This window comes from Neomonachus schauinslandi, chromosome 1 (assembly GCF_002201575.2).
Source record: "Neomonachus schauinslandi chromosome 1, ASM220157v2, whole genome shotgun sequence".
Lineage (NCBI taxonomy): Eukaryota > Metazoa > Chordata > Mammalia > Carnivora > Phocidae > Neomonachus > Neomonachus schauinslandi.
This window is the reverse complement of record NC_058403.1, coordinates 56,713,520-56,725,883: the sequence shown is the minus strand read 5'-3', so window position 1 is coordinate 56,725,883 and position 12,364 is coordinate 56,713,520. Positions and strand designations below refer to the sequence as shown.

General features: G+C 43.1%; 1 protein-coding gene across 1 annotated transcript in view; it reads right to left on the bottom strand.

Annotated features, from left to right (window-relative positions):
* TMPRSS7 (transmembrane serine protease 7) overlaps positions 1 to 5,492 on the bottom strand; it is a 36,681-nt gene extending 31,189 nt beyond the window's left edge. Inside the window, 3 exon segments of the mRNA XM_044914082.1 lie at positions 612 to 742; positions 3,541 to 3,748; positions 5,445 to 5,492. Of these exon segments, the coding sequence (XP_044770017.1) occupies positions 612 to 742; positions 3,541 to 3,748; positions 5,445 to 5,492 (387 nt within the window).
* Between the last annotated feature and the right edge of the window lie 6,872 nt (positions 5,493 to 12,364).

The window sequence follows — 12,364 nt, the reverse complement described above, 5'->3', positions numbered from 1 at the left end:
TATCTACTAATATTCCAATATTGCGTTATCCTCTATGTCTATGTGGCCCAGAATAAAAAAGGGCTCTATCTCTGGAGATGATGTTAAAGAAAATTTTAATGTTCCTTTTTGTAACTTTCTGAATTTTATAATTTTTTATAGCTAAATACATATTAGTTCTATAAAGAGAAATTTAAAAAAAAAAAAAGTAAAGCGATTCCAGTGTGTTGAGGTTGAAATAATGTGTACAGCTCCCGGAATTAATCAATATGATTGTCACTTTAGTTCTGGAAGACATTTTAGAGATCACCTGATCCAATTCCTTTACTTTACAGATGAGAAAAACTGGAGCTCAGAGAGCTATTTGCTTTTACTTTCAGCAATAAATAAAATACATGAGTAAACAAATTAAATTAAATTAATTAGCAATTCTATCAAATAAGCAATTACAGCCAAGATGAGCTAAATCTCACGTTTCCCTCTGATGTCTTCCTTCATCCTCCCTGCTCAACTGGGACACTTGTGACCCCTCCACCCCAACCCCTCATCCCCTGACCCCTGACCCCACTCTCCCCAGCCTCTCACACAACCTTCCCTCCCCCCCACCCCCGCACCTCCCCCCATCACCTCACCACTTGCTGCACAGTCTGTGCCACTGATAGAAATTCCCTGGACTCCTTCTGTTGGTATTCAGGAATAAATTCGATGTTGGTGATGCGAAACATCCCAACAAAGTAAAAAGCATCTTTGCTGTCTGTCTTACCTGTAAGACAGGAGAGGCAGCGGGTAAGGGGCTCTCCCCTCTGTGTGCCAGGGAGGCACTGTCTGATCTATGTCAGTATCAGGCTCGTCACAGGGTTCTGTTGGACAGCTACAGATGTTACTGGTTCATAGCCTGGGAAGCTCTAAATGTTGTTAATAACAACACTTCCATCAGCAGTAAATCACCATTTCTCTTAGGATAGTCTATTCTCTCTACCGACTTCTGGTAAACACTTACACACGTCCTAGAGTCACCAAGGGACCAAAAAGAACATATGCATTTTTCATGGATCCTGAGTCTGTAGACGGTAAGGAGGTAAGAAATGTCTGCTCTGAGGTCAAGTGAGCATAGTGGGAGAAGAGGGAAGGGCCCTCCTGCTGACCTTCACTGAGCTCCTGGGGGCTCATCCTTATCTGACTTGTGAGGCTGATGTGCAGGGTGCTGGGCTGGTGTTCAGCTCTGTACAATACATGGAGAATTCGTCCTTCCTGTGAGCCACAAAGCATGGTTCTCAGCCCAATGTCAGGTCACTCGTGCTTCAATACCCTGCCCAGTGAGGACCATGGGATTGGGTGTCAGGCCTGCCCAGAAACCACTGACGACTCGAACAAGAACACTGCTGTGTCTGAGTTGCCTTAGAGCACCTGAGAATAGCTTGGGGGGCGGGGGGATGAAGGGCTCTTCTTTCTGCCTTTTCTTTTTGTTACCAAGGTCTTACTCCTAGGTAGCACATTCCCCTGGCTCCCGTGGCCATGGTACATTTCTCCCCTGTGATGTATGTCCCACTCTACCATAACTTCTGTCTGTATGTCTGTCCTTTAACAGTAACAGGAACTTCTTTTTGTCCCTCAACCCCTTTCGTAGTTTGAAGCTCAATAAATGTTTGAGGGAAGGAAGAGAGAGAACAAGGGTAGTAGAGGAAGAAAGGGAGAGAATATTCTCTCCTAGCACAATGCCCAGCACATGAAAATGCCACATAAGGGATAGCTGAATTAGGAAGAAGGGGCCCTATGTGAGTGATAGGAAGCCACCTCCCTGTGTGAGCCATCCATGGTCGCAGTAGCCCCATGCAGTGGAGTGAGGCTGTGGAGGTGTGGGAAAGGGGTGCAGGGGCGGAAGGACTGAGCTGATGTCCTAGATTTATTCTTTCAAGCTATGTGACCTTGGATGGATCACCTTGACTCACTAGCCTCCCATATAAAACAATGGTTGTTTTCATTCCTGATTTTCACAGGGAAGTGCTTCTTAGATTTTTGTTGTTGTTGTTACAGACTCTTTAAAATTTGAGTGAAAGCCATGCCTTTTATCTAGAAGCTCAGGGTCTTCCTATATCAGTAAGTACTCAAGGGTCAGGATAACAATAATATAAGTGAGATCAGTTTAGCCTTGAACTAGATTACATTTAACCAACTCTTTAGCTCAGCACAACATACAACAATCTGCATGGTCACAACACTATTGTTTGTTGAACAATTCTTTTTCATACTGGTCTGTCTTCCCGAAATGTCCTTCTCTGATTTTTCGCACAGACAACAGACTGCTTCTATACAGTGATGTCCCAAAACTCTACACAAAAGTGCTAAGGCAATGCGAATATATCAGCTGAGGGCCAGCAGAGAACAGATAGGAAATAAGTTAGTTCATTCTGGGTTGGGGATGTATTTTGCGTTTGTCTTAATTGCCTATTGACTTAACTTCCTTCACTAGTCTTTAAGCTCCTTCAGGATAGAGATTCTGTCTGCTCTTCCACTCTGTTTCCATGCTGATCACAGGGCCCAGCTCATAGTGGGCATGCTCAGGATATGAAAGAAATGAATTTTGAACAACCAGTTCATGAAGCCTTCCCTGGACTCGATTCCTGGGCAGGTTAGATGCCTCTCTTCTGTGATTGCAAAGTAATTCCCTCAGCAAAAAAATAAACATAAATAAAAATTAAAAAATCAACTCACACCCCCTCTCCAGCCCTGAACTGAGTTTCTTGAAAGTAGAAAATGCATCTGTGAGCTTTCTGAAGGTAGGAGATCTATCTTGGTATGTCTGATGTCCTGCAATGTGCAGCACAAATTGCAAGTAATCAGTTTGTGTGTATATATATATATATATATATATATATATGTATCCTGAACTGTTCAATACAATATTCATTAATTATTTGCCTATAAGTCCTGCCTCACAACCAATTTTTAATATCCTTGAGAGTACACATATCTTGTATCAAACATATTAACATGTATGGAGTTGCAAGTTGAGTGTAAGTCAACAAATGCTATAGTGAATGAATGGAATGGGTTTACGAAAAAGCTTAGTCATAACTCCTGTCCAAAAGGATCAATCAGATAGACAAAAGCATAACCAATCAGCTTGACAAAAACATAAGCGCCATGGAGAGCAAGATGCATGAGTGAAAGGAAGCTCGGGGAGCAGGAAATCTGAGGTTGCCTAGAAACCAGCGGTGGGTGGAATGAGGAAATGAAACAACTGAGAAAACCATTCATTTCTTAAAGCTAAAAATGCATTACATTTCTGAACTCCTCCAAAGCTCCTGAACATCCTCCTCAGCTCTTGTCATCCCATCCCCCATCCCTGCTCCTCCTGCTCTCCGGGGACAAGAAAGCTGTGGTGGTAAAGGAAGAAATGGGAAAGACAATTCTGCCTTCTTCCTCCTGAAAACCTCCACAGTTTTGGGAGTGGCGATCAGTCTGGGAACTTGGGAAAGTCTCTCAGACACACCCAGGGGCAGATGGGGTGTGCACTGCCCATGTACTAGCAGCCCCAAAGGAACACGGATTTTCACTCACTGATGTAGAGCCACAGAAGTGTCCAAGCTATGACAGCTAGGATGAAGAGAAATACTGTGAAGACAATGATTTTGTTTTGGACATTCCAGAAGGGAGCTTTCTTCTTGGACGGCTTCTTGGGTTTGGCTTTGTCGATGGGTTTTCGAGGTGCTCGTCTACCTGGCAGCTTCCCTTGGGCACTGACCACCTGAACTGAGATATTGGATATCTTTAAAAAAAAAAAAAGAAAGAAAAGAAAGGGGAAAAAAAGAAGATATATTAGTCTAGAACACATGTGGAATGGAGCCACCCAGTCAGGAGAATCTTAGTGCTGAAAGGCCTCAATATATCAGTCAAATCAAATCATCGATATAAGTGTAATGAATGACTTGCATTAAATCATGTAATTAAGATCAGAAAAATCAGACATTATATGCACCCCAGTGAATTAATTATTCATTATATGAATCCCAGATCCTCTCCTCAGCTCTCCAGTTCTGCCAAGTAGATGCTGTAGAGAATGGGCCTGAATTTCATGGAGGGTAGACCAGAGGACCTGAAGGTCAGGAGGTAAAGAGTCTCTGAGGGTCATTTCATCTGTACAAAGCTCAGCTGTGGGAAGAGGCGTGTGTTTCACATGTTTGTATTATGTTGCTTTTCTCCCACCATCAATTTCTTCTGGCTGAGGCAGGACTGAAAATAAGAATATAAGTGAGTTCCTCATAGAAACAAACTGATTTCTTATTTATGGCTTCCTGACTGGGTGTTACAGAAAAAAAAATTGTGGATGATGATGCTCTGGTTCGTGCTGGGCTGTGGGATAGGAGTGAGGGCCTCGCATGCATGCACTTTCAAGACAGCCAATGAGCTGATCAGGGACTCAGTTTCTCAATGGCAAATGAAATAATTATTTAAAAATAAAGAATGAAATAGAGGACTCAGAAAATTATTGGTTTTAGCGTATTGATGTGCAAAGTGTTATGTGCAAGAGGAAAAAAAATGCCTTATTTAACTGTTTCCCTCTTCTTTTTTTTTTCTCCTCTACCCTCTGTCATCTGATGCTGTGAATTCTTTAATAATGTATGCAAGAGTTTAGGTTCTTTCAAGGAGAGATTTATACATGTCAGGGTAACTAAACTCCAGCGATGAAATAACTTTTAACCACACATTCCTTTAAAGGCAACAATCTAGAACACCAGTCCCAAAGAAGTCATCTCTCTTTTGAGTTCTCTTAAGAGTTCTCTCATTCTCTCTTACTCTCCCTCACTCTTCCCTTCAAAGTCCATGTCTCCGGTCTTTAATCCTACCGATTAATGGGATAATATGTGGCCAAGTACATTCTGAATTATTCATGGCTCCCTCATTCCTTTTGCCAAACACCCTTGTCAACCCCTGGAGTGAAATGTAGCTTTTATCCCTCCTGGTGAAATTGAACTAGATCAGGCCTCGTTGAACGCGATGTCCTGCAGGCATGAGGATGGTGTTTCTACAGAGAAAAACATTCTATTGCAGGATGAACTGACTATGGTGCCAAACTACTTTCAAATATTCCCCCAAAGAAGTGAAAAAGGGAAATGCACAGAAATTCTGGCACGTGTAGGACTGACAAGGCCAAGGTTGGGTCCTTCAGGGCAGGAACACATTATAGGCCGTTTCAGTTAGCACTGATTAAATTTTAAAATGGAATTTGTATAGAGATCAGTACAATTTCCCTGGAGTTTTAGAAAAACAGTTGCAAATCAATTGCCAAGTACAGCACTTTGAAACAAGCTCACATTGGTAAAATCCATTAAGTACCGTAAGAAGATCAAGTATGTTATTACTGCTCTCTTTATTTTTATAAAGTCACACGGTCTCATTTTACTAACAAGGTCACCAATAAATGGCATTCAAGTAAGAGGGAAGGCTTCCCACATTGTACTTACGTTCACGTCGGCAGGTTTGGATGAAACATCGGTGTTTTCTTTGTCCATTGTTAGTTTTTCTATGTGTGAGCATAGAGAGGTCTCGAAGCTAGTTTTTATCCTCTCACATTCTTGCTTGAGGAGAATGGGTGGCTGCGTTCAAGCTAGCTTTCAGAGGGAAGGAATCAATTTACCTCCCCCGGGGCCAGTTCAGAAACTGAAGCTGCCTCATTGTTATATAGTGAGTGTTAAAGGGACCTTACACCCCAACTAGGCACCCCAAACCACAGGCTTCTTAACACAACTCCATACAAGTCAGGCCCTCAAAGCAGAGTCTCAAGGCAAGATTGCCTCACACGGACACATTCAACAATCGGAAAATATTTACAAGTCATTAAAATGTTGCCTTCGGGTTATACAATTAATAACAGAGATGAAAAGTTAAATCAAATTAAAAATTTTTTTTTACCTGTATCTTCTAAAGAATTTACTAAGAGATCTAACTTATAACCCTCAGTCCTGCTTCTTAGAAATCTCCACGACCCCATTTCCCTTGCTCGGATCCAAGAAGGTTCCAGAAGCCTCACTCTCTGATTCTGCTCTCGACTGTGCAGCTACGCGCTCTGAAAATCTCCATTCAAGAGGAATTTTTCCTTTTTTCTCCCCGCTCTTGAGGTCCTCTGTCAACCTGGGCCTTTTCTGGTGATAATGCCCTGCACTCACCTCCCGCATTCTTACCCACACCAGCCTGAATTAGGTTCAAGGGTGGGAAGTAGGGAATCACGAGGGGCCTCTGTCCTTAGCAGACGAGGAAGGAAAAGGCCAGGCTTGCCCACACGTTTCACAGCTCGCCCCTGTGACACAAACAGGCTTTCCTGTGAGCACCAAGCATTAATGGAAAAAGGATCAATGGCCCTTGAGACGAGAAGCTCTGCTCCGGACACGATCTCGGGCATCCCTCAAGGGCCATTGGTAAGAAAGCACACGAGAAACTGCCTGCTGAAAGTGGTCAAATATTAGTCAGGTAAGGACGGAATGACAGACAAACAATGTCATGTTGTACTAATTCACTTCCTGGCTTTGCAATTTATTAATAACACTGATGAAATGACTAGTTAATGCTTTAGGCTTTATAAGATTGGGAAATCTAGAATAGAGCTTTGTTTAATTGCTCCTCTTTTCTGTATTATTTCCCTTATTTCTAGAACTACTCCTTTCACCAGTATAAGTAGGCCCCATGGCCTGGGCAGTGGCCACTGACGAAGACTCTCTCTTTGAGAGTTAACCCTGAGACAGGCTCCTCTGAGCCCTCTTGTTGACTAGGTCCCATCCTTGGGCCCTGTCCTCAGCCTTCCCAGCCCAGTTGTAGCAAGAATCCTGCTGTCAGGTTAGTGAGAATTCCAACCCCTAACCTTGACATCTGATCACCCCTGATACCTGATCAAGGTCCTCATCCCCTACCCTTGATGTATAAATCCTTTGTCTGCCTTTGGCAAGAATCTCCCTACCCTTGCTGTCTTCTCTTAGTGATTTTCCACCCACCAGCCCCCTAACTCTGCTCACTGACCACAAATCACCAGCTATCTTTGATGTATCTGGAGTTGGGCTAAGTTCTATCCTGCAGTCCCTTTTCCCTATTGCAACAGTACTGAAGAAAATCTGTCTTTGGAGCTTTTCCTGGGTGTCCAGCTCTATTTCTCTTTGACATCACCATGAATGGGAAGGGGTAGCAAATCAAAGGAGCTACACTACATGCACAGGATTTTAAGACAACCAGAAAGCCAACTAAAGTCTGCTTTATATTATTACCATATACCAGCAATTCCAAATAATGTCTAAACAATAAAATACTCCTCCCTGAAAAAAAGCTTTGACTGGGATAAGTTTGAAACAATTGCTGTCCGTTATTACAACTGAGTTTTAAAAATATGTATATACAGGGGCGCCTGGGTGGCTCAGTTGGTTAAGCGACTGCCTTCAGCTCAGGTCATGATCCTGGAGTCCCGGGATCGAGTCCCGCATCGGGCTCCCTGCTCAGCAGGGGGTCTGCTTCTCCCTCTGCCCTCTTCCCTCTCGTGCTCTCTGTCTCTCATTCTCTCTCTCTCTAATAAATAAATAAAATCTTTAAAAAAAAATATGTATATACAAGCTTCAAATGAGCATGTTTTTATTCTCGTCTTTCAAAAAATAATGAATGCCACGTAGAAGTTAATTGAGAGACTCCCATTCATAGAGTCGGTCTCGAACACAAGAGGACTCTGTGACACATGCTTCTTTCAAGAGTAAGCTTCCAGTGGTCTGGAATCATTTGAACTTACTTGGTGCAGAATCCTGGGTCTCCGACAAACCCTGTGGAGCTACGTATTCCTGCATTTAAACAGAAGATGTACCATAAGCAACAGTAGCACCATGACAAAGATGAAGAGATGGAACTTCAATTATTTAATTTTTGTTCATCTATGGGACCATTTGGAGTTAATTTATATTGCAAATTTAAAACAGGCACACGGGGGCACCTGGGTAGCTCAGTCGGTTAGGCGTCTGCCTTCAGTTCAGGTCATGATCCCGGGGTCCTGGGATCGAGCCCTGAGTCGGGCTCTCTGCACAGCGGGAGCCTGCTTCTCCCTCTCCCTGCAGTTTCCCCTGCTTGTACTCTCTCTCTCTCATCTCTGTCAAATAAATAAATAAAATCTTAAAAAAAAAATAAAACAGGCATATAAAGAGTAAACTGCAAAGTGTAATAATTTTTATATAATATTTTGTATGCAATATTTATCTTGTTAATCCAGGTGTATGTATATGCATTTACAATACTGAATTTTTTTCAACTGTATGTTTGAAATTTTTCTTGGTAAAATGTTGGGGGGGCTGTGGAGTTATCATTTCTGAGAGTTAAAGACTGTAGACAAGCCGTTGGTTTTGGAAGACAATGGCAAAGAAAGCTGGGATGTACGATAAAGTCTGGATGACTGAGCCTGCATCCATCTCCCCGTTGCCTCTACTGACATGGACGTTCTGGTACGGAGCCCCTTCCTTCAATTCCAGAACACATGATCAAATCACAACGGCCAGATAGAGGTTGGTGCTTTTTATCCTAAGCAGTTTGAAAGACAGTGAAGAGGTTTCTATCCCCTTCCTAGGAACAGAAGCCCCTGTGCTGTGTGCTGATTGACCAGTTAAGTAGATAGTGTGCAGTGACTGAAGGAGAAATACCTCTCCATTGGATTCGGCAGTAGTCCTTGGGAGCACACGATTGACCCAACACATCGATTCAACGCACAAAAACATTTCTGAAGTTTCAACCTTCTATCGAATGGCAAGCCTGGTGCATCTGAAGGTCTGGAAGTGGGGCCAAGTCATCCATCTAACCTGAGCAATGTTCTGAGCCCTGGCATAGAAAGCACTTAGCAGGTGCCACCTCCATCCTTGCCTAACCAGAGGAGAGCCCAGCTCCCCAACAACTGATGAAGTTTGTTTCTACTACTTAGGGCCCACTTCTCTCTATTATGATAAATGGCCACGGGTAAAATTGCTATCTGATCACCACTCACCACCAAGCTCTCCGCAGAAGGGGAGTGAAGCCTGAGGAATCATGAGGTGGTACAGAAGCCTGGGAAGACAGCCAGTCATTTAACCCTATCACCCTTAGAATGCTGTAATAAAATGACATGACAGTGATCCTGGCCTCCCTTTCCCTGCTGACTCACATGGGCCACAATCCTAATCCTCTTTGTCACATCACATGAATCTTTTTATTTATTTTTAAAGATTTTATTTATTTATTTATTTATTTGAGAGAGAGAGAGCAAGCGAGAGAGAGCACAAGCTGTGGGGGGAGGGACAGAGGGAGAAGCTTACTCCCAGCTGAGCAGGGAGCCCCATGCAGGGCTCTATCTCAGGACCCTGGGATCATGACCTGAGCCAAAGGCAGATGCTTAACTGACTGAGCCACCCAAGCACCCCTACATGAATCTTTCTAAAATAATGAAGTGATAGTGGGGCATCTTAGAGAACCCCTAGATTTAGACTATCGTAATATCTTCTTAACTGGTTTCCCTCTTCTGGGCTCATCCCTCACAGATGCACATCACTACTAAATAAATCTTCCTATAATAACTTTCTAATACCACCTCCAACCTGACAATGGCAGCCCAGTCTCCTTTTGTTCAGTGCTCCCAGGTTGACATTCAAGGTCTTCTTCCATGTGGCACCAGGTTACTACCTTCCTCTGTCCTCCTGTTACATCCACTAAATCTGCTCTGTCAAATCATCCATTAGTTAGCTCATTACTATTTCATGGATGGTGGCAGAAGACACACAATTCATGGCTCAGCAGGTGGCATGAGTCCCAGCATGTTTGCATCAAGCCCCTCTTTTCCAGAGTCCCACAGGGGTGACACAACATGGTTCAGATGAGTGCAGTGGACTTACCTCACAGCTGAGGAGCACTGAGCTTGGGGAATCTACCATTTTTATAGCAAGCGATAGACAAGACTGTCTTTTGTCCAAGATGGAGATATGACCTCACCCTTGGAGGTTGTTCCTGAAAACACACTTAGAGAAAGAGCCAAGACACAGAGCAGCAAGGACATTGCGTTTTTTACACACACAGTGTACTAGTTTTCTGGGGCTGTCATAACAAAGTACCACAAATTTGGGGGCTTAAAAAAACAGAAATTCATTGTTCCACTGTTCTGGAGGCTAGAAGTCCAAAATCAAGGTGTCAGCAGAACCACGCTCCCTCTGAAATATGTAAGGTTAAATCCTTCCTTGCCTCTTCCTAGCTTCTGATGGTAGCCGGTGTTCCTCGGCACCTTGGCTTTCAGCTGTAGCACTTCAGTCCCTGTCACCCTTGTCACATTGGATTTTCCCTTTATGTGTCTCTGTGTCTCTTCTTACAGGAACACCAGCCATATTGGATTAAGGGCCACCCCACTATGGTATGACCTCATATTAACCAATTACATCTGCAATGACCCTATTTCCGAATAAGGTCACATTCTGAGGTAGTGGGAGTTAGGGCTTCAACTTATCTTTTGGGGTGAGACAGTTAAGCCCATAACACCCCACAAGATCTGTAGAAGTGGAAGAAACTATTGGAGGATTGTCACTCTCCGCAGAGTAAACTTCCTCTTAATGGATAACATTTCGAAAATTCTACAGCCTGGTCAGAGTCTGGGACAGCTATAGGTAGTATTCTAACCGGATTATCTAGATGTTATCCTGAAACTCCATCATACTCTTTTGACTCCCTTTTCCTCTGTGGTGAGAAAGAGGAAGGATGGCGCATTACAACTGAGTCATGGTCCAGGAGGAGCCATTAATACATCACCCATGGTCAGCCACATCAATACCAAGGGGCAAATGTTCAGACGAGATTGTCCTGCATTAGATCAGTAATGGGAGAATAAGGAGGTGGATGGCTAATGCATCTTCTCTTTCCGGTTCAATAACCACATTAAAAAGACCTCTTTTCTCTTTTTAAGTGCATGGTATACAGAGTGCTCAATTCAGTAAAAACAGATAGTTGGGCTGAAGAGCACTTGAATAAACTAGTCCGGAAGTGATTCTCCAATACATCCCTAACCAGATATACCCGAGAGGACTCAGATTGACCCATACTGGTAAAAAGAATTTCCACGGAAAGCTGTATTGACTTGGCCAAACATCTGGTTCCCTGTAGGTGCTGAATCAGCTCAATGCTTGAAGGAATGAATCTGCCCTAGCTAAAAAGTATTGACTTTGGAAATTATGCAAAGGTCACTAGATTATAAGGGAATACTTTGTTTGAAACCAACTTTAAAAATCAGATTAATCAGATTGAAAGGCTAGGATTGGGGAAATGACAGAATGATAAAAAATGAGAACAATATATGATAGGAAGACTGAACTAAAACAGAGAAATCAAAATGAACTTGGCACAGGAAGGCTTGGAGAAAAAGGAAGAACAAAAACAAGAGGATGAGAAAGCAAAAAGACAAGAGCAATGAAATTATTTTAAAGGTGTATCCCCTGGCGTAACTGGGCCTGGAGAACATCTCTCTTCTTAGCAGAGTCAAGCCTTACACTGTTATGCAGAGTAACATTTCCCCGCCAATTTCATTTGTTACACTGTTCAGCGCTCTGAACTCCTTTGGAGTTCAGCCCCTTGTCTACCAACTTTCCCAGAGGCTATGTGCATATTCTAGAATCTGAAATAAATCCCATTCAACTATTTGCTCATTATCCTAAATCATTCCCAATTTGAGTCCCCAATGGCCTTGATGTAATTTACAAATGGCAAACAAGAAATACCTCAGCATATATTCGGGTCATTTCTGTCAAAGATCAGATGCTTGGGAGCACAGCTAACATCCAAATAAACATATCAGTGATGTGGTAAAACAAAAATCCTCCCCTCTGCCACACCCCAACACAAGAGAGCTTTCCGATTTTCATAGCTTTTCTGAGATTTCCAAATTGAGTTAGACCTTTCCTCCTAAAAAACAGTTTGGCTTTCCAACATTTCCTATCTTAATTGGGGGATAGTGATAGAGCATGGAAGCTGATCTCTCTCCCCTTCTTTTTGCAATTACGAAGCCGCTGTAGGTTTGGGTTTTGTTCCAGCCAACACATAGCACGTCTGTGTGTGGTTTCTGTCACAGTAGTTGCTAAATTCTTTTTTAATTCATTTCCACTGGTATCTCTATTTGATTAGGGCTTACCTAAAACCTCAGGGAATCTGAGATAGGTGCTTATTTGTCAGCGTGTCTCCTGGCTATCACATTGTGACTGATCTCACTTGAGAGTTCTAAAACATGGTTGGGGGCGCCTGGGTGGCTCAGTCAGTCGGGCGTTTGCCTTTGGCTTGGGTCATGATCCCGGGGGCCTGAGATCGATTCCCGCCTCAGGCTCCCTGCTCAGCGGGAAGCCTGCTTCTCCCTCTGCCTCTGCCACTCCCC